We start from the raw sequence: 21,590 nt of genomic DNA on the forward strand, positions 1-21,590 counted from the left end.
GTCTGTGAACAGCAATTTTCAAGTCTTGCCACAGATTCTCAATTGGATTTAGTTCTGGACTTTGACTGGGTCATTCTAACACATGAATATGCTTTGATCTAAACCATTGCATTGTAGCTCTGGCTTTATGTTTCGTGTCAAAGAGAAGCAGCCGCTCCAGGTAGGGAAAGTTTTGATCATGATCCACCTCACAGAAACCACAGGTGCAGGCAATGCATGTAGCAAGGCAGAAAAGAAAATATTTTTCTGGACAGCCACACTCCGAACAATCGTTGCCTTTATTAGTAAAAATAAAACAGCACTACAAGCCACAGTAAACTGGACAGCTGACATGTTCACACTATTCCTAGTGTTTAATCATAGCTGTATGTTTAGGGTCATTGTCCTGCTGGAAGGTGAACCTCTGGCCCAGTCTCAAGTCTTTTGCAGACTCTAACAGGTTTTCTTCTGAGATTGCCCTGTATTTGGCTCCATCCATCTTCCCATCAACTCTGACCAGCTTTGATGTCCCTGCTGAGGAAAAGCATCCCCACAACATGATGCTGCAACCACCATGTTTCAAGGTGGGGATGGTGTGTTCAGGGTGATGTGCAGTGTTAGTTTTCCTCCACACCACGTACCTTTGCGCCGGGCGCAGCGTATCTAAGATACGCTACGCCGCCGTAACTTATCTTTTTTTTTTAGAATCCTGAAAGAATTTGCGCCGTAAGTTACCGCGGCGTAGTGTATCTCTGGCGGCGGTAGGGGGGGCGGAATTCAAATGGAAGTAATGGGGGCGTGTTTTATGTAAATACGTCGTGACCCGACGTAAACAACGTTTTTTTTTAACTGCGCATGCGCCGTCCGTGGGGGTATCCCAGTGTGCATGCTCGAAATTAAACCGGAACCAGCCAATGCTTACGACGGTGACGTCATTCTACGCAAATTCCTATTCGCGAACGACTTACGCAAACGACGTAAACATTTCAAAATTATACGCGGGAATGACGGCCATACTTAACATTGAGTACGCCTCAGAATAGCAGCTTTAACTATACGCCGGAAAAATCCGAATGCAAACGACGTAAAAACAATGCGCCGGCCGGACATACGTTCGTGTTTCGCCGTAACTAGCTTATTTGCATACTCGACGCGGAATTCGACTGAAACGCCACCTAGCGGCCGCCGAAAAGTTGCAGCTTAGATCCGACGGCGTACTAAGGCCGGGTACACACGAACAAACATGTATGGTGAAAGCGGTCCGTCGGACCGTTTTCACCATACATGTCTGCCAGAGGGCTTCTGTACGATGGTTGTACACACCATCGTACAGAAGTCCGCGCGTAAACAATACGCGGGGCGTGTCCGCGTCGTCGCCGCGACGATGACGCGGCGATGACGCGGAGACGTGGGCGGGCCTGCCATTTAAAGGCTTCCACGCATGCGTCAAAGTCATTCGACGCATGCGAGGGACGGCGGGCGCCTGGACATGTAAGGTAGGTCTGTACTGACGACCGTACATGTCCGAGCGGGCAGGATTCCAGCGGACGGTTTTAAAACACGTCCAGGAATATTTGTCCGCTGGGAAAAGGCCCGGCGGGCAAATGTTGGCTGGAATTCGGCCCGCTCGCGCCCACACACGACCGAACATGTATGCTGAAACTGGCCCGCGGACCAGTTTCAGCATACATGTTTGGTCGTGTGTACGGGGCCTAAGACGTACGCCTGTCGGATCTAGTCGTATCTTGTTTTGTGGATACCAAAACAAAGATACGACGCGCAATATTTGAAATTATGCGGCGTATCAAGAGATACGCCGGCGTAATATCTTTGTGGATCTGCCCCATAGTGTTTTGCTTTTAGCCCAAAAAGTTATATTTGGATCTCATCTGACCAGAGCACCTTCTTCCACATGTTTGCTGTGTCAGCCACATGGCTTCTCGCAAACTGCAAACGGGACGTCTCATGGCTCTCTTTGAACAATGGCTTTCTTCTTGCCACTCTTCCATTAAGGCCAGATTTGTGGAGTGCACAACTAATAGTTGTCCTGTGGACAGATTCTCCCACCTGAGCTGTGGATCTCTGCAGCTCCTCCAGAGTTACCATGGGCCTCTTGGCTGCTTCTCTGAAGAATGCTCTCCTTGCCCGGCCTGTCAGTTTAGGTGGATGACCATGTCTTGGTAGGTTTGCAGCTGTGCCATACTCTTTCCATTTTATTGATGATGGATTAAACAGTGCTCCATGAGATTTTCAAAGCTTGGGATATATATTTTTTTTTAACCTAACCCTACTTTAAACTTCTCCACAACTTTATCCCTGACCTGTCTGGTGTTTTCCTTGGCCTCCATGATACTATTTGTTCATGAAAGTTCTCTACCAAACCTGTGAGGACTTCACAGAACAGCTGTATTTATACTGATGTAGCACTACCCTGTAGGAGCTGCTGGTTTAGATTTTGGGTCTACGCTCTGCCTCTCAACCCCAGAAGTTTGGCTCGAACCCTCCCTTGGCACAACTGGACTACACAATAATTGTGGAACCCACTGGCAGTTGGGAACCACAATGATATCAAACAGTGATAAAATCCAATTGAATGTTTTTACCTTGTGCTGACCACCTGTTTAAATGGTAATAGATAAGGCTCCACACAAAATGCAGTTTAACCAAGAAGTGTTTGCTTGGTAGAGAGAAGAACAAAAACAGAGTTAAACAACCACAGTTGACTCCTTACAGGGCCCTGCAAGTGTCAATGATGAAGGTTAAGAACAGGTTTAAATAACACAGACCAATGATTCAGACCTGTGAAAGAACGCAGTGGAGGGGTTTCCTCAATGCAATACAACCACTGGAGTTCCTCTCCACTAGGTCTCACCCAGCTCTCAGGAACAACAATACTGAGTATAAAATAATTATGCTATGTATATGAGTCTTTAACTCTTTAGCTCCCCCTAGCGTGCAGTTCTTGGACACGTGTCCTACTATGATAGCTCAATTAGTCAGACTCCTATAATAGTTCCTTCCAGTTAACTGAAGTCTTCGCTAGCATTAGTTGGTGCACGTTAACAATTTGTAATCCAATAGGGATAAAGAAAATGGAAACAAACACTCAAAGTAAATATGGCGTGTTGGCGACACAAGCGACAATTCCTTTAATACACAGTCACTGCCGAATGCAATGTATCCCTGCACGTGGCGTGTTAACCTCCAAACAACAATGGCGAGTCTATACGATCCACCTTCCTGCGATACAGTTATTATATGCCCTTCTCACCCAATGAGGCTTCGACTCTCTGGTATGCTCCGTCTGTGGTGTCCCAGTTCTCTGCCTCTCCGCAACTGGCAGTCTCTGATCCTCTGCTCAGCTGTCACAAAGTGCTGGTGGACAGGCGACCCTGGTTGCCATGGAACGTAGGCCAAACACTGTGTCAAGGGTTCTCCCCTCAGGATAGGCGACCTGCATTGGCGACTGTAGGCCCAAGCTTCTGATAGCCTAGGTTTCCTTGAAGCAGGCCTCAGCACAGACTTCCTGCTTGCTAGAAGTCGACGTCCCAAGAGGCCGATGCACGCCTCTCCTTCCTTTAAGTAGCTTCTCCCAGAAGGCCGTGTATGATGCAATACACTTTGGGTAGCACAGTAGCACTGTGGGCATCGTAGTCTGTTAAACACCCAAGGCAATGGAGTCTTTATCTCCCTGTACTTTAAGTTCCATAATGCATTGTTGTGATATAATAAAACCGAACAAGTGGTGGCAGTATAACAATTGACCACCAGAGGGAGCGGAGTTCCTTCTCATTACAAACTGTAGTCTATCGGCCACATTGCAAAGTGACACATGAGATTTTACTAATTAAGTGAATTCTGAAGGCAATTGGTTCCATTCGATTTTAGTTAGGGGTATCATAGTAAAGGGGGCTGAATACAAATGTACGCCACACTTTTCATATATTTATTTTTATCATTTTCTTTCCACTTCACAGTTATGTGCTACTTTGTGTTGGTCTATCACATAAAATCACAATAAAATACATTTAAGTTTTTGGTTGTAACATGACAAAATGTGGAAAATGTCAAGGGGTATGAATACTTTTTCAGGGCACTGTATCTGTAGCACTACACCCGTAGGGGTTGCGGATGCCTGGGTTCTCCACTCCTACACAGTCAGGCAACAAGTATTTGCCACACTTTCTCCAGACACAAGGGTCAGTCTTTGTCTTGTTTTTTTTGTTTTATTAGGGGTAATACCTTAGATGGGGAATAGGAATTATGGGATGCCCAACTTGATAGCAACAAATCCAGGGACAACTTCCTCCCTATGTACAACTCAGATTGATTCCTCTCCTTTACTATGTACAACTCTGATTGATTCCTCTTGTCAACTGACAGTCTCCAATAGAAAAGCAAAAGCCCCTTAAGGGCTAAGAACTCTCAGTCCCTTTGAAGGTAGCACAACATGTTGTAGACTGCATCCTGGAGTACCTCCAACCCTACTGTAGACAATCATCCTAGCTCTATCAACCACAGGAAATGCCAGCCCACTTGGTTGCTTCTCCATCAGTCTACCTGACTGCTACAGAGATCTCCTAGGGCAGGGTTAGGGTTAGGGAAGGGTTAGGGAAGATTTAGGCATCCCGCTTCCAGAGAGACCTGTTACAAGTGGCAGTCTATCCCCTTGTAAGTCACTGTCTGACCATGCTGTAGTACTCACACTGTCCATCTTGCTCCCGCTGCCTCTCAGGAAAGACTCCCGCCAAACTGCATTTTATTGTCAGGATCCTCCCAAACCAGCCCGAGCCCTTGCCCGAGGTAGAGCACCACCCCAGCAGGGGGTCCCTCAAGACCACCGACAGTCTCCTCAGCACTCCATCTCCATCTTCCACCTGACTCTCCTGCCAGCATGACTTAAGGACTATTTAGCCACCCTGCCAGGCCCACATACCTGGGGATAGGCCAAAGTCCCTTGAGTATGCAGATTATCCCTCCTGGCCTCTGTCCACTAACCTCTAGAAGTTTTCCCAAACTTCCAGACCCAGGGGGAGGCACCAGAGTCTTTCCTGCATGAGTCATTCAGCATTAACACAAAAACTGTAAACCCTGATCCAGATTCTATTAACCATGAGCTAAACTATGTTTTACCTACTCTCTAGAGGATGCTACATGTCTATCTTTCTATCTATCTTTCTATCTATCTTTCTCTGTCTCATTGTCGGTCTGCCCATCTATATATACCATTTTAACAGTGATGGCATGCATGCATAGTTTAGTCTCTCCAGTCCCCTATAACAACAGAGTGTCTAGCTCTGATCCACTACTTTTGAAAAACAGTTCAAAACACAAACAACGACTTGTGATTAAACAACATCCCTCTCAGTCAAGTCAAGGATAGTTTTCATAACACAGGTTAACAGCCGGAGGGATCAAATACCCACTGGAAATGGAGAGCCCTGGTAGCAATTAAGGACCTCCCCACAATATCTGGAGGTTTTGAAGAAGCTGCATGCAATTTAGTTGCTCACACACTGGCTCTGACAGTGGAGAGCCCCCACTTGCCCAGCTAACTCTTCACCAGGTATGTCCTCTCTGAGCTGCTGAAGGAGGAAAGCTGAACAACTTTTAATCCCTGGTTGTGTTCAGGAACCCAGTGAGTTGTGGGAAATGGGAGTTAAAAGGGGCATACGCCTGCATTTGAGCATGGTCAGTGAATGGTCACTCAGCTACACCATAATTTATCTTCTATTTATACCTATCATTGATTATTGATTCATTTAATTTACCAGGTAGAATCACCCACTAGGCTACACATACCAAACCACAGCTCTAAAGCAAAACATAGCAACTTCATTGTATGATTTACCATTATAATGGACAGATCTATTTTTTATTCATTTCAGCTGGCAAATAAGGCAAAGCTGGAAAAATATGTCAATTACACAATATTGCCAAAGACATATGAAGATGTTGCAGATGGAACAGTCTGTGAAACTGCTGGCTGGGGAAGAATTGAAAATAGCAGACTGGCTGATAAGTTAATGGAAGTCAATGTCACCATTCTCAACAGAGCGAAATGTAGCAGAAAATGGAAGAAGAAATATCAAATAACTAATGAAATGCTGTGTACCATTGTAGGACCTGAAAAGAAAGATGTTTGCAAGGTAAATGTAACTATTTGTATTATTTTAATCGCCCAACTCAACGCTACAGACATACAAACATACAATACCCCAGAAGTATTAATACAATAAATACAATTGTATTGTTGTGTAATATCGCTGCAGCTTTCAATCCAATATGCACAAAATATTTAACACAATATAACAATCAAAAAAAGTGCTGCAAACATAGGCCCGGATTCACGTACGAGTTATGCCAGCGTATCTCCAGATACGCTGTCGTAACTCTGAGTCCGAGCCGTCGTATCTATGCGCCTGATTCTTAGAATCAGTTACGCATAGATTTGTATTAGATCCGACCAGCGTAAGTCTGTTACGCCGTCGTATCTTAACTGCATATTTACGCTGGCCGCTAGGGGCGTGTACGCCTAGAAGTATGTAAATCAGCTAGATACGCCAATACACGAACGTACGCCCGGCCGACGCAGTACAGATACGTTGTTTACGTTAGGCTTTTCCCGGCGTAAAGTTACCCCTGCTATATGAGGCGTACATGAGGCGTACCAATGTTAAGTATGGACGTGGTTCCCACGTAGAATTTTAAAAATTTTACGTCGTTTGCGTAAGTCGTTCGCGAATAGGGCTGGGCGTCATTTACGTTCACGTCAAAAGCATTGGCTTCTTGCGGGTTAATTTGAAGAATGCGCCATTCGTAAAAAGTGTCATTTACGTGGGGTCACATAAAATTTACATAACACACGCCCACATCTACCACATTTGAATTAGGCGGGCTTACGCCGGCCTATTTACGCTACGCTGCCGCAACTTTGGTTTGAGAATACGGCACTTGCCTGTCAAAGTTGCGGAGGCGTAACGTAGGATACGTTACGCCCGCACAAAGATACGCGATTCTACGTGAATCCGGGCCATAGTGTGCGTTATATCAAAAAAGCACCCCTGAACAGGTGTATGACAAATACAGATTAGTCCATCCTGCCACAGTTTTTTTTTCTTTTTTTTTTTTACCACTTCAGACTCCACCAAAAGAGTGGGCATCATTTGTGGTATTCCATTAATACTTATTTGTCTTTTCTTTTTTTCTTCTTCTTTTTTTTTTCTTTCTTTCTCTTTCCTTTTTTTTTTCTTTCCCCCCTTCTCACTTCTTTCTCTCCTTCCAGTCAAAGATTTTACAGTACAAAAAAAAGGTACAAAAAATATTTCTATTTACAAACATTTGGGGAAAAAATAAACAAAGAAACTACAACACCGTTTTTTTCCTGCTCCCCTCCCTCTCTCCTCCCGTCCCTCCCCTTGCTACCTCTCCGTTACTACACTTACTACCGTCTTTATATCCTTCCTGCCTCGGCCCCTGCTGGGTTTATACCCTTAGGCCCCGTACACACGGTCGGACCAAACCGATGAGACTGGCCCGTCGGACCGTTTTCATCGGTTCACCTCTGTAGTGGCCGTACGGCCTGATATGTGTACACACCATCAGTCCAAAATCCGAGCGGGTCAGAACGCGGTGATGTCAAACACACAACGTGCTGAATAAAACAAAGTTCAATGCTTCCAAGCATCCGTCGACTTGATTCTGAGCATGCGCAGGTTTTGAACCGATGCTTTTCTGTACTAACCATCGGTTTGGTCCGATGGGGCAGCGGTCCATTGGTTCGGTTTTGAAGCATGTTTAGAAATTTTGGACCGAAGGAAACCAGACCGATAGCCTATACACACAGTCGGTTTGGTCCAATGAAAATGAACTTTTGTTCATTCTCATCGGACCAAACCGACCGTGTGTACGGGGCCTTAGATTTTCCGCATAACTCCACGATTTCTTAAATTCCCTCCACTGTTCCCACTTTTTTATGGGCTATTTTACCTTCCTCTAAGCTATTCCTTAAGCCTTCCATGTTATACGTTTCCTCAACCGAATCAATCCACTCCCACGTAGATGGGCTTTCCACCTCCTGCCATTTTTTGGGAATCAGCCTTTTGCCTGCATTTAGGAGATGTGGAACCAGAGAATCTCTATAAGATTTTACCGCTTCCCCACCTCCATGGAAAAGTACAGTCCATGGGTCATTCTTTATTTCCTTCCTGGTGATATCTTTATAAATCCTAGGATTTTTTCCCAGTACTTTTTCACTTTAGGGCATTCCCACCATAGGTGGGCCATGGTACCCGGGGACTTGCAGCCCCTCCAGCAGTCGGCTGACTGGCCCTCTTTAAATTTACTCAATTTGTCAGGTGTTATATACCAGCCCGTTATACACTTATAGTTTGTCTCTGCGGTCCTATTGTCAATGGCTGAGGAGTGGGTCAGCCCCAACATTTTCCCAATTGTGTGTTTATCCTTTTGTGATCCTAACTCCCGTTCCCCGTTTTTGATGAATGGAGGCACCTCCCGCTCATCCACTGCTAATAGTATCTCATAAAGCCTTGATATGATACCCCTAGGGTTCTCTGAGATACATAATCTCTCCAGTACGGAGAGCTGATCCCCTGACCTTAATGGTTGTGGAAGCTTTTGGACAAAGTGGCATAGCTGACAGTATCTCCATTCATCAATTATCATTAAATCTTCGTTGAGTTTAAGCTCCTGTAGTGTTATTATTTTCTCTTTTTTTATTACATCCCTTAACTGTGCTTTATCTTTTTTTATCCAATTCCCACCTACTGTATTTTTTCCTGGTGCAAAATATTCATTATCCTTTAACTCAATGAGTGGTGAATTATAATCCTTATCAATTTGTTTGTGTAGTGTGTCCCATATTTTTAGTGCATTCCGTGTTACTTCGTGAGTGTTCTCTGCCAGTGCTCGAAACTAAGGGGGGTTCCAAATTATACTACCTAATTCAGCCTTTGACAGTGCGTTTTCTAACTTCACCCATCTCTTATCTTTGTTGACTCTGGCCCACTCCACAACCCTCGACAGCACCGCTGCTTCATAACATTTTCTAATGTCCAGGACCGCAAGACCCGTGTGTTTTTTTTCTTGTTTTAAAACCAGGAAGGAAATTCTATGTTTTTTATTCTTCCAAATATAATTCATTATCAAACTTTTAAGAATTCTAAAATAGGGTTTTGGCAATGTAATTGGTATCATCTGAAATTTGTAAAGAATTTTAGGGAGGAGAACCATTTTCAGGAAATTTATTCGGCCTATCCAGGAAAAAGGTCTGTTGATTACCCTTTTTATTTCTATTTTAATTTCGTCCAGTAGAGGGATATAGTTAATTTCGTACACTTTTTTAGTTGAACTAGCTAATTTGATTCCCAAGTATTTGAGTTCCTTCTGCCAAGGAAACCTAAACTTTGTCCTTAGGGCCCGTTCCTCTGTCTTGCTATTATTTACATTTAGGATGACCGTCTTAGTAACGTTAATTTTGAAGTTCGAAATATCGCCATACTGTTTAAGTATTTTTAGTAGATTCGGGATTCACGTTCTGTGGTTGACAATATAAAATAGAACGTCGTCGGCGAATGCGGATAGCTAATGCTCTTCTTCATTGACTTTGATCCCTTTCACCTCTGGGCTATTATGAATGCTGGACAGGAGGGGCTCTATGGACAACACAAATAAAAGGGGCAAAAAGGGGCACCCCTGTCTCGTGCCATTTTTCATCATAAATATTTGGGAAAGCTTACCATTTATTTTAATCCTTGCAGTTGGGAGGTGATACAGTGTCTTAATCCATTTTAAAAGTCTAGGCCCAAAGCCCATGGCTTCGAGGGTTTGAGTCATGAGTCCCCAGTCTACCCTGTCGACCGCCTTTTCAGCGTCAATCGACAGGAGTAGCCAGGGCCGGACTGGGAATAAAAACCAGCCCTGAAAATAATTTCATACTAGCCCCATAACATTATTATACCAGTCCAACATCATAACATCATGCGTTTTGCCGGGGGTATAGCTGCGGTGACCATTCATTTCAATGGGCAGGAGCGGTGGAGGAGTGTAAGGAGCCGCTCTTTTAGAGCGTTTGCAGGTGATATCTTTAGCGTTATAGCACCTGCAAAGCGCCTTAGTGTGAAAGGGGTTGAACTCTGATATAAAGGGGGGCACTGGTGACCAGAGACCCCACTTATATCAGAGTCCACTGCATTCCCCTTTACATCAGAGTGCCCCCTTGCACTCTATGATGTAAAGGGGAACTCTGGGAATGCGGGGAGGACTCTGGTGACCAGAGACCACCTTCCGCAGAAAGTGAACTCTAATGTAAGGGGGTTTACTGATATAAGGGGAAAACCTTTAGATCAGTGCCCCCTTACAATATTGTATTGACCCCCCCCCCCAGACTGACCTGGTGGTGCCGTCACTGACCTCCTCTCAGGTACACCGTGCGGGGCTCAGTCAGTCAGCTCCAGCTTTGTGGCTCTGGTTTTATCCCATAGTTTCCTCTCCACAGTCCATACACGTCTGACTTCTCTCTTTACCCTCATCCTGGCGGCACTCCCACTCTCAACTGCTCTCCAGACCTGATATAAGACAAGAGATGGTCAGAGGCTGCGGATGGTACAGGGGAGGTCAGAGGCTGTGGAGGGGGGGACATGGGGTCAGGGGCTGCGGAGGGGGGGGACAGGAGGTCACAGGCTGCGGATGGTACAGGGGAGGTCAGAGGCTGCGGATGGTACAGGAAAGGTCAGAGGCTGCAGGTGGTACAGGGGAGGTCAGAGGCTGCGGATGGTACAGGGGAGGTCAGAGGCTGCAGATGGTACAGGAGAGGTCAGAGGCTGCGGATTGGACAGGAAAGGTCAGAGGCTGCGGATGGCACAGGGGAGGTCAGAGGCTGCGGATGGCACAGGGGAGGTCAGAGGCTGCAGATGGCACAGGGGAGGTCAGAGGCTGCGGGGAGGGGACAGGTCAAAGGCTACAGAGGGGGGGCAGGAGGTCAGAGGCTGCAGAGGGGGGACAGGAGATCAGATGCTGCAGGGAGGGGACAGAAGGTTAGAGGCTGCAAAGGGGGGGGGGCAGGAGGTCAGAGGCTGCAGAGGGGGGGCAGGAGGTCAGAGGCTGTGGAGGGGGGCACAGGAGGTCAGAGGCTGTGGAGGTCAAAGGCTGCGGAGGGGGTCAGGAGGTCAGAGGCTGCGGGGAGGAGACAGGTCAGAGGCTGCAGAGGGGAGGGCAGGAGGTCAGAGGCTGCGGAGGGGGGCATGAGGTCAGAGGCTGCGGGGAGGGGACAAGTCAGAGGCTGCAGGGGGGGACGGGAGGTCAGAGGCTGTGGAGGGGGGGACGGGAGGTCAGAGGCTGCGGGGGGGGCAGGAGGTCAGAGGCTCCGGAGGGGGGAACAGGAGGTCAGAGGCTGCGGAGGGAGGAACAAGAGGTAAGAGGCTGGGGAGGGGGGAACAGGAGGTCAGAGGCTGCAGGGGGGGGGGCAGGAGGTCAGAGGCTGCAGAGGGGGGGGCAGGAGGTCAGAGGCTGTGGAGGTCAAAGCCTGAGGAGGGGGGCAGGAAGTCAGAGGCTGCGGGGAGGGGACAGGTCAGAGGCTATTGGAATCGATATGTTGGGAATGGCTAAAGCTGTCCCCTCCCTGCAGCGTCTGTGTGGCAGTAGATAAAGCTGCTGCAATGATTTGGCTATTGGAATCGATATGTTGGGAATGGCTATATCGATTCCAATAGCCAAATCATTGCAGCAGCTCTATCTACTGCCACACAGACGCTGCAGGGAGGGGACGTAGGAAGAGGCACAGCACACGTCAGACGAGACCTACCTCACTGAGTGGTGCCGGCGATCTCGGAGCTGCTGCTTAAATTTTAAAAATGGTGCCGCTCGGCGACGTCGTGTCACTGCGCATGCGCCCGCCTTTGCCAAACCTGCCGAGCGTGTACGGGCTTTCCCGAGCGCGGCTAGCTTCGGGAACTGCGCTGGCGTATGCGCAGTTGCATGTAGGTCGGCCCGGCCGCAGCCATTTTTTTTCCAGGAGCTGCTGCCCTTACAGCAGCCTCCAGGAGCAGCCAGGTGGCCGGCCCACCGGGAATTTTCCCGCTATCCCGGTGGGCCAGTCCGGCCCTGGGAGTAGCCCTGGGGACCCATCCTCTTTCATCCTTCTAAGGAGTAGCAGGGCTCTCACCCCGTTGTCCCTCCCCTCTCTTCCTGGGATAAATCCCACCTGGTCCGGATGGACCAGTGTGTTCATCAGTCCTTTCAGCCTTTCTGTTAACACCTTTACAAAGAGCTTAGTGTCCGCATTAAGCAGCGAGATCGGCCTGTACCCGGAGCATAGCTTGTCATCTCCCCCATCCTTCGGAATTACTATGATTGTGGCGGCTAGGGTATCCCTGCTCATTTCATATTCACTCCCAAGACCGTTGTAGTACTGACACAATCTGGGAATCAATATTTCCTTACACTTTTTAAAGTAGAGCGTTGTATACCCATCGGGACCCGGGCTTTTACCGGGAGCTGAGCCTGCCAGCGCTCTCCTAATTTCTTCCTCAGTTATTGGATTCTCCAGGGTCGATCTTTCAGTTGGTCCGATATTCGGCAATTTTGCCCCTTCTAAAAACTCTTTTATTTTAATCTTTTTCTCCCCTAAACGCCAGTTCATCTGCTCCACAGAGTACATCCCCTCGTAGTACTTTTTGAAGGTTTCTGCTATGTCCTTTGTTGAATGAACCATCTCCCCCTTCACATTTTAAATTTTATCTATATAGTTTCTGGCTTTCTTTTTCTGAACCATTCTTGCTAGGTGTTTACTAGATTTATTTCCCCACAAATACCTTTCTTTTGCAATCACATTTAACTTCCTTCTGGTCTCTTGTTCCAAAAGTTCTTTTAATTCATCTCTTTTTCTAACTAAATCATGGTAGAGCTCCCGTTGCTTCACCTTTTTTATGTTCTTGTTCAATTTTATGTTCTTGTTCAATTTTAAGTATTTCCTCAATTAGATTATTAATTTTACTGCCTCTTTCTTTTTTCTTCCTGGCCCCCTCGGAAATCAAGATCCCTCTAATAAAAGCTTTATGCGCTTCCCATAGAGTTGCCTTTGAGTCTCCTGTATCGTTTGTCCTAAAATAATAATTCAACTCGCTTTTCACCCTTTCTAGGCTTACTTAATCTAATATCAATTCTTCATTCAGTGTGAAATGGCCTTTGATGGCCAAGAATGTGCATTGTCAGGCTCACGGGAGCGTGGTCCGAAAGTGAAGCGATTCCTATGGTCGAGTCCACTATCATTTCCAACAAACTGTGTTCTACCATGATATAGTCCATACGGGAGTACATCCCATGTACAGGGGAGTAGGACGTATAGTCCCGCTGTTTTGAGTGCAATATTCTCCAGATATCAACCATCTGGCTTCTATGCATTATTTTTTTAATCTTTTTTAGCTGAGCGTTGTTTGTCCCCCGTACACGGGAAGTACTATCCACTTCAGGCTCTATACAGAAGTTCAAATCTCCCATCAAGATTACCTTTCCTGCCTTGAAATCCTTCAGCTTCCCTAGAATATCACTGAAATATTTAATTGGGTTGGCATTGGGGGCATATATATACTCCATCTCCCCTAACTTCCCCTTCAGAAAACTAAATCTCCCCTCTGCTTCCATCATCCTGTCCTCCAGTGTAAAACGGACTCCTTTTGCAAATCCTATTGCCACCCCCCTTGCTCATTTTGAAATGGTATCACCATAATACCATGTCGGGAAATCTGAAGAATATAGTTTAACATTGGATTCCAAGGTCAAATGCGTTTCCTGCAGGAATACTACCTCCGCTCTATTCCTTCTAAGCTCTCTTAATATCTTATGCCTCTTGATGGGGGTATTAAGTCCCCTGACGTTATAAGACATAAACTTAATTACTGACATCTCGACCTCTCTTTACTCTTTTTTTTTTGTCCAATGCATTATTTTCCCCAGCGTCCCAGGTAGGATTGTTTACATTTCTTACTAAAACAGTAAGGTAGCACCCACCCTCTCCCCCTCCCATCACTCCTCCCTCCCACACCCCCTCCCCTCCCTCTTCTCCCCCCCATCCCTCCTCCCCCCCTCTTTTCCCCCTGATGGCCTCTGAACCATCTATGGTCCACTGGTTCACTTTCCCTGAGGTGGGACTTTAATCGTGCCTTCCCTCCCCCCCCGGGGGGTAGGGAGGGCCGGCCTGGCCCCACTGGGATAGCTGGTCCACCCATCTGCGCACCTCAGTTACTCCTAATATCGGAACGTCACTATTACGTCTCTCGGCCTAACTACTTCCGCGTTGTTGGATTTTCCTACTCGATGGACTCTCTCGATCTTTAGCGATTCCTCTGGCGCTCTGACCAGCAAAGGGATGAATATTTCATTCATAATTTTTCTCAGGTCTTCCCCCTTTACCTCTGGGATTGATCAAATTCTCAAGTTTTGTCTTCTGTTTCTATTTTCCTGGTCTTCCAACCTGTATAGAATACTTCTCTGATTTAATTGTAACTGTGTAACTTGTTCCCCTAAATTATTTGACTCCTGATCCTGTTTATCTGACCTCTCTTCTATCGCCTCCACTCTTGACAGTAAATGTCCTAGGTCAGTTCTTAATGTGTGGATTTCTCCTTTAATCGCACTTTCAAGTCACAGTAGCATCTCAGAAATGTCCCCTTTTGTTGGAATGTGTGCATCTGCTAGCTAATCTTCCATCCTGCTTATCTCTGACTCGCTTTCCGTGGTTACTTCCTCCCTCGATACGTCCGGTGTTTCCCCTATTTTTGGGGTTAAGGTCTTTTTATTATCTGCTTTCTTATCCTTTTTCTCCTGTTGTTGCTTCACCAGACCAGGGCTTTTTAAGCTTTGCTCTTGTGTCATATACTGGACGGGCCCAAGCCTCTCCTTCGCCCAGGAAGGCTCTACGGAAGACCAGGGGTGTACCCGGAGCCCTCCAAGAAGGGCTGCAGAGGGAGCAGGCCCGGCAGACCCGCCATTATCGGTGCTATGGTGGGTGACCTGCGGCGTGTAGCAGATAGCCTGGCCTCCTCGGCCCAGTCCCAGGCTGCCTGCGCATTGGCTGTGCAGCAGTCCCTCACCCAGCAGGCTGGTCAGAGCAGCTCCATCTCTGACAGCCTGCAGGATGTGAGCGGAAACTGCGTTGCCATGGTGACCTGCATGGGGGAGCAGCAGGCCGCAACAGCAGTCCTCACGGCGGAGGTGAGGAGGTTGGCAGTGGCTGTAGAGGCCAACACTGTTGCTGTGGAGGCGGAGGGGAGGCAGACCAGGCGGCACCAGCACCCCAACACCACCCGCCAGCTGAGGATGCTTGCTCATACCAACACGGTGCTCACCCGCCTCGCTGTTGCAATGGAGGGCAGGCAGCCACCACCTGCCAGGAGTGACAGAGCAGGGGATGATGCTCCTCCTAATGCCCCACCCCCCCAGCCGAGGCTTCCTCCAGACAACTGAGGAGCCAGAGCCGTGGCAACCATGGCACCAGGCTTGGCCCACGACAGAGCAGATGAGTGCTCTTTTTTTAAAAATTTTGCTCAGAGTATGAGCTTTTTCTTTTATTTGCTCAGATTATGATTTGTTTCGTTTTTTTAAATGACGTCCACAGAAGGATGTGCCGTCCTCAGATAAGGGCATGCCATGGCTGCCAATGGCATGAACCCTTTTTTTTTTAAGTTCCTGCACACGGTGAGGAGTGCAGGCTACAGTGTGACTGGTGTGTGAATGTGGGTGTGACATTCCTGCCAGCAAGGGGTGTCACCCTGGGTCGTCGGGGAGAAGTTATCCCCACGACCCTGTGAATGGTGTATGAATGGTCAGCAACATTCTTGGTGCCTTGGCGTAGCGTTGCTGCTCCCGAGTCCTGCATGGTGGACTTGGGCTACACCAAAGTGAGGTGGATGTGGTGTGTGTGAGCTAGGGACCACAGTGGTGTGCATGCGTGCATTCTCCTTGTGCCATGATGAATGTTTGTGTTTAACGTTCAAAAATGCGTTCCACGAGGCAACTCCTGACTGCGCTTCCCTCAGCAGACGGGGTAGCTTTGGTTAGTGGGGGACTGGGTGGTTGGGGTGTCAGGTCATCACGTATGTCAATCTCCAGGCCCTTTCTCATGGCGTAGTTGTGCAGAACGCAACATGCACCGATGATCTGGCACACGAAGTTGGGGGAATACAATAGGGCCCCCCCAGACGTATCCAGACATCGGAAACGGGACTTCAGGAGGGCAAATGTGCGTTCCACCACTGCACGGGTACGTATGTGTGCAGCATTGTAGTTTCTCTCTCCTCTGGTTTGGGGATCCCGGTATGGAGTCATGAGATGGGGCCCAAGTGCATATGTCGAGTAACCTGGAAGGGAAAAGACAGGAGGATGTTAGTCGTGCATGTTCCCCTCGTGATGTCTGCTTCATGGGGTCGGACAGTCATGCCTGACTCCCATGTAACTCACCAACCAGCCAGCTGTTCCCGTACACGTTCTGTTCGAATTCTGTGGAGATGTTGCATTGATGGTATATGTAGCTGCCGTGGCTGGCCCCGGGGTGTTTGGCATGGACGTGCCATATGAGGCATTGGGCATCGGCTATCACCTGTACGTTGATGGAATGCCACTGCTTACGATTACGGTATATGTGCTCTGTGTCACGGGGGGGGCCGTAGTGCCACATGTGTGCAATCAATGGCCCTCACGGTGCGTGGGAATCCAGCAATGCTGTAGAAATCCTGCATTGCCTTCCGCCGCAGATGCTCATGGGTAGGTTTGATGATGTGGTGGGACATGCGTCTGAGGATTGCGGGGACAACCTGGTGCACACATCTGCTCATGCTGGATTGTGACATCCCAGCCACGACGCCACTTGTACGCTGAAATGATCCACTGGCAAGGCAGTGTTGCCAGTACCTTGACCAGTGGTTGCACTGCATGTTAGCGTTGTGTCTTGCTGGTGATGTCATCATGCAGGGTTGTGGCTAATTCCAGGATGGCATCAGGGCTGAATCTGAAGATGCGAAACACCTCAGAATCACCCATGCCAAAGACGTTCAGGCGCGTTCGGTATATCCTCTCCTGTGCCCTCCTACGTGCCGGCGGACACAGTAGTAGTGCTATGACCATGGCTGCCCCTGGCATGTTGGCATACTAATGTGTTGTCCTGCAAGTGGGGTTGCTCAGCTCATTCGTAACGGTTCTGTTGTAGCTGCTCTCCAGCTGACCTGTGCACGTCTGTTGCTGAGTTACCCCTGCTTTATAAGGGGTAACTTTAGGCCGGACGTACAACTTACGCGCACCTCGCGTAGCCTGCGTCGGGCGCATGTACGCTCGTGAATCGCCATATTTCGCTCATTTGTATGTTTAAATAGAAAATAATATGGGAGCGCAAGATGCGTCCAGCGTAAATATGCGCCTACGATACGCCGGCGTAGGAAAGTTACGTCGGTCAGAAGAAGCCTATTTTATGGTGTATCTAGTTCTGTGGGCACAGCGCACAGATACGACGGCGCACATTTTGACTTACGCGGCGTATTTCAAGATACGTTGGCGTAAGTCCTACGTGAATCTAGCTCATATTGTTTTAGCAGACACACTATGGAATAAAATTGTGGTCTTTACAACTTTTTATGTTACACAGTGTTTGCGCAGCAATTTTTTTCATTCATTAAAAAAAAATACTGAAGTTAGCACAATTTTTTTTGTACACTAAGTGATGCTTTACATTTTTTTACAGGTTACATGTTTAGAGTTACAGAGGAGGTCTAGTGCTAGAATTATTGCTCTCGCTCTAATGATCGTGGCATATGTAACCTGTGTATCTGGCTCTGCTACTAGCCAGTGCCTACCCAACCACTGACTAGTATCTCTTCCCAGCCTGTCCCCACACACCCTCTCACCTGCTGATCTGTGGATGGGGGAATCACTCCTGCAGTGTTATTGTGTTCTGCCTGTGAATTAAATGATTAGTATTGCTAACTATAGCTGGCAGCACTGATTGTTTTGGGAAAAACCTGACAGGCTGGTTGTACTCAAGTCGGTTAATAGGTTGACTTGTGTAAAACCAGCTAGCCCATACCCGACTATGGCTGGTCTCTGCTTAATTGGCTTAATTTCAATCCGTGTATGGCCCGCTTAACATGGGGACATGGTGCTTTGAGGGGTCACAGACCCCTCAAAGCATCCTCCTAATGTTGAGGGCACGTGGCCTGGTACGGTTCAGAAGGGGGGGCCCTCTCTCGTCCCCCCTTTTTTCCTGCCGCCTGCCAGGTTGCGTGCTCGGATAAAGGGTCTGATGTGGATTTTTGGGGGGGAACTCCGTGCCATTTTTAAATTTGGGGTGGATTTTCCCTTAAAATCCATACCAGACCTTAAGGGCCTGGTAATTGAATTTGGGGGGACCCCCACGCATTTTTTTTTTTTTTTTATGAATGACTTTTCTCTGTATTGCCGGGAGCCGACAATTCATTATAGCCACGAGTGATTTTAAATTACTTTTTTTTCCTTCAGAAATTACACTTTGTGCAGGGACAGTTCTAAGCAAGGGAAACAAGCGCTGCTTTACAGGCATACTATACCCCCCCCCCCCCAGGTACGAAATTTAAAGAAATATTTCTGCTTCATTGTTTCACTTTAAGCATTATTAAAATCACTGCTCCCGGAAAAAACTTTTTTTTTGCATTGATACATGTCCCCTGGGGCAGGACCCAGGTCCCCAAACACTTTTTATGACAATAACTTTCATATTAGCCTTTAAAATGAGCACTTTAGATTTCTCCCATAGACTTTTACAGGGTGTTCCGCGGCTTTTCGAATTTGCTGTGAACACCCCAAATTGTTCGCTGTTCTCCGAACAGGCGAACAGGCAATGTTCGAGTCGAACATTAGTTCGACTCGAACTCAAAGCTCATCCCTAATCGTAGTAAATGGCCCCAGGATATATATATATAATTGCATTTTATAGTTGGCCCCCCTACTATTGTCCCTGTCCCCCCATGTGCCCCCCTAAATATGAAAGCTGGAGATGCCACTGGCTAGAATGTATGACATTCTGTGATTCATCCACATGACATGTGAGTGCAATGGTTGGTTGTTACTTTTCTTCTGTAATAAAGATTTAACTGCAGAATGGATTGGGCTTCTTATTGCTTTTTGTCCTTTTTCTCTCCCCTAACAGGTTTGGGAAGCTGCAGTCCTTGTTCAATTGTGCCTTGATTTGATCAGTCCCATACACTGACAGATAATAATTGCCTGACTTATCTGCTATATATTTCTGCTACTCCATTACAGTGGGATTCATTATAATATGCATATACAGTAGTTGGTCAATTACCCAGGGTTGCGCAATCAACTACTGACCTTAGGAAAACCTGACCAGGCCAAAAAATATAAAAAAATCACTCCACTGAGTACAGTAAAGCCAAAAACATTTAGCCTACCTTTAAGAGCAAGGCACTATGCATATCACAAGATATTTCAGCCTTATCTGATATATTGATATTTGTAATTTTTTTCCAGGGAGATGCTGGAGGTCCATTGATCTGCAATGGAGTGCTCAGAGGAATCACATCATTTGGAGTCTTTCCATGTGGCCTGATTGGAGATGCAAGTGTTTTTGCTCGTCTTACAGAGGACCATCTCTGCTGGATTTATAATGTTGTTAGCAGATGGTCTTAGGGCTCTTTAAAATCATGCTATTTTAAAATGTTTAGCAGATGCATTTAAAGCAGAACTTAAAGTGGTTGTAAACCCACACAAAAAAAAAAAAAAAAATGCTAGACAAAGGCATAATGAGCTACTATGCATAGCATATGAATTACTTACCTTAGATCAAAGCCCCCACAGCAGTCCTCGTACACCGCTCCGGCCAGCAGCATTGTTCTTGGAGTTACTTCCGGGTATCGTGGGCTCCGGCGCGATTAGCCAGAGCCACAATGACGTCACTCCCAAACATGTGCACGGGAGCCGCCGGTAACGGCACACTAACTGAAGCAACGGCAAAGAATATGTGCCGTTGCTTCAGTGCGCATGTGCCGATGACATTGGCACATGCAGATACAGGAGATATCTCCTAAACCGTGCAGGTTTAGGAAATATCTGGGGTAGCTACAGGTAAGCCTTATTATAGGCTTACCTGTAGCAAAAAGTGGTTGTAAAGGGTTTACAACCAATTTAACTGTATCTGAGCGCTATAAACTGAAAATGCTATTTAATTCATTTCTAATATTCAGAGACAGCTCACCCATCCATTCATGTCTCCATGCTTTATTTGGTTGAGAAATCACTTTGAAAATCACCCCCCAGCATTCCTAGCTACAGCCATCTTGAGTAAGGGCAAATACTTTATGTAGAATTCATACTTCCTGGAATACATCTGCCCTTAGCTCAGAAATGCTTGGCTGAGAAATCCTCCCCAAAAAATGCCCATGAAGACTCCTGGGAAGAATAACATCATTTTAGCCTAGGCCAGAATCCAGGAAGCAACTGAAGAAATAAAAAATAAGAAGTTTAAAACAAGTACACATAATATACTTTCCTATCTATTTACCAAGGCTAGCAGCATAAGGATTAAAAATAGTTAAAGCAATAGTAAACCGCAGCAGTTTACACCTGTAAATCAATTACATAATGCTAGTATGCTTACCTTAGAATTAAGCCCTCCAGCTGTGCGCTGTCACCTTCCCCCGTCTTTATTCTGTCTTTAGCCCTCGGTTCTGGCATGAAGCTCTGAAGGTCTGTCACGGTATGCCGGACCTTCAGAACGAATGCGTCGGTGACATCACCGACTGAATATCTTCTAAACGGTGCACATTTAGGAGATATTCATCTTACCTACAGGTAATCTTTAATATAGGCTTACCTGTAGGTAAAAATCACAAAGCGGACCGCTTTAATGTTGATTGAGAGATTTTAACTCTGCTTTAAAGCGGAGTTCAACCCATTTAAAAGTATAGCTGCTGACTCACCTGTCCCATGGTCCAACAATGCAGCCGCCCGAAGCACCCGCTCCTCTCCCCCTTCCTCTCTGCAGCACCGGCATTGCAAGTGTGGGCGCGCAGCTGTGACAGCTTGCGACTCCACACTCGGGCGCACACTGCACATGCGCGAGTCACGCTACGCTGTCTTGAATGGCCAAGTAATCTTCTGGGACCTGTGACATGTCCCAGAAGATTGCAGGATGGAAGGGGGAAGAGGTGAACTTCCGCTTGGCGCTGCAGTGGAAGCTGGGTATCTGTCAAAATTTGGTACCCGCTCCCCCCCCCACCCAAAAAAATGACATGCCAAATGTGGCATGTCAGGAGGTCACGCGTATTTAAAGCGGAAGTTCCACTTTTGGGTCGAATTACGCTTTAAGGAACTCTTAGGCTCTTTCAGACCTATTTTAGGCACTAAGGACAACCTCTCCTTAGTGCACCATAGTGTACATGCCTTGTGCCTGCTATATGCGGTTTGCAGTAACATGCATTTATGATGCCTGTTATTACATGCATTCTGCGTGCACTTATGCACATTTTGTGTTTTTTATAGACATAACTTTTTGGTTTATTATGCAAATACAGGGAGTATCATTCAAGCATCAATGTGGATCCTTTCTCTTTTGC

The 21,590-nt window shown here is 47.0% G+C and overlaps 1 protein-coding gene across 1 annotated transcript in view; it reads left to right on the top strand.

Moving 5' to 3' along the window:
* The window catches only part of LOC120928304 (mast cell protease 1A-like), a 33,962-nt gene extending 14,207 nt beyond the window's left edge, over window positions 1–19,755 (top strand). Inside the window, exons 4-5 of the mRNA XM_040339405.1 lie at window positions 5,868–6,128; window positions 19,507–19,755. Of these exons, the coding sequence (XP_040195339.1) occupies window positions 5,868–6,128; window positions 19,507–19,665 (420 nt within the window). The 3' untranslated portion in view covers window positions 19,666–19,755. The remainder of the gene's footprint in view (window positions 1–5,867; window positions 6,129–19,506) is intronic.
* The last annotated feature ends 1,835 nt before the right edge of the window (window positions 19,756–21,590 follow it).

Source organism: Rana temporaria, chromosome 1 (genome assembly GCF_905171775.1).
Source record: "Rana temporaria chromosome 1, aRanTem1.1, whole genome shotgun sequence".
Taxonomy (NCBI): domain Eukaryota; kingdom Metazoa; phylum Chordata; class Amphibia; order Anura; family Ranidae; genus Rana; species Rana temporaria.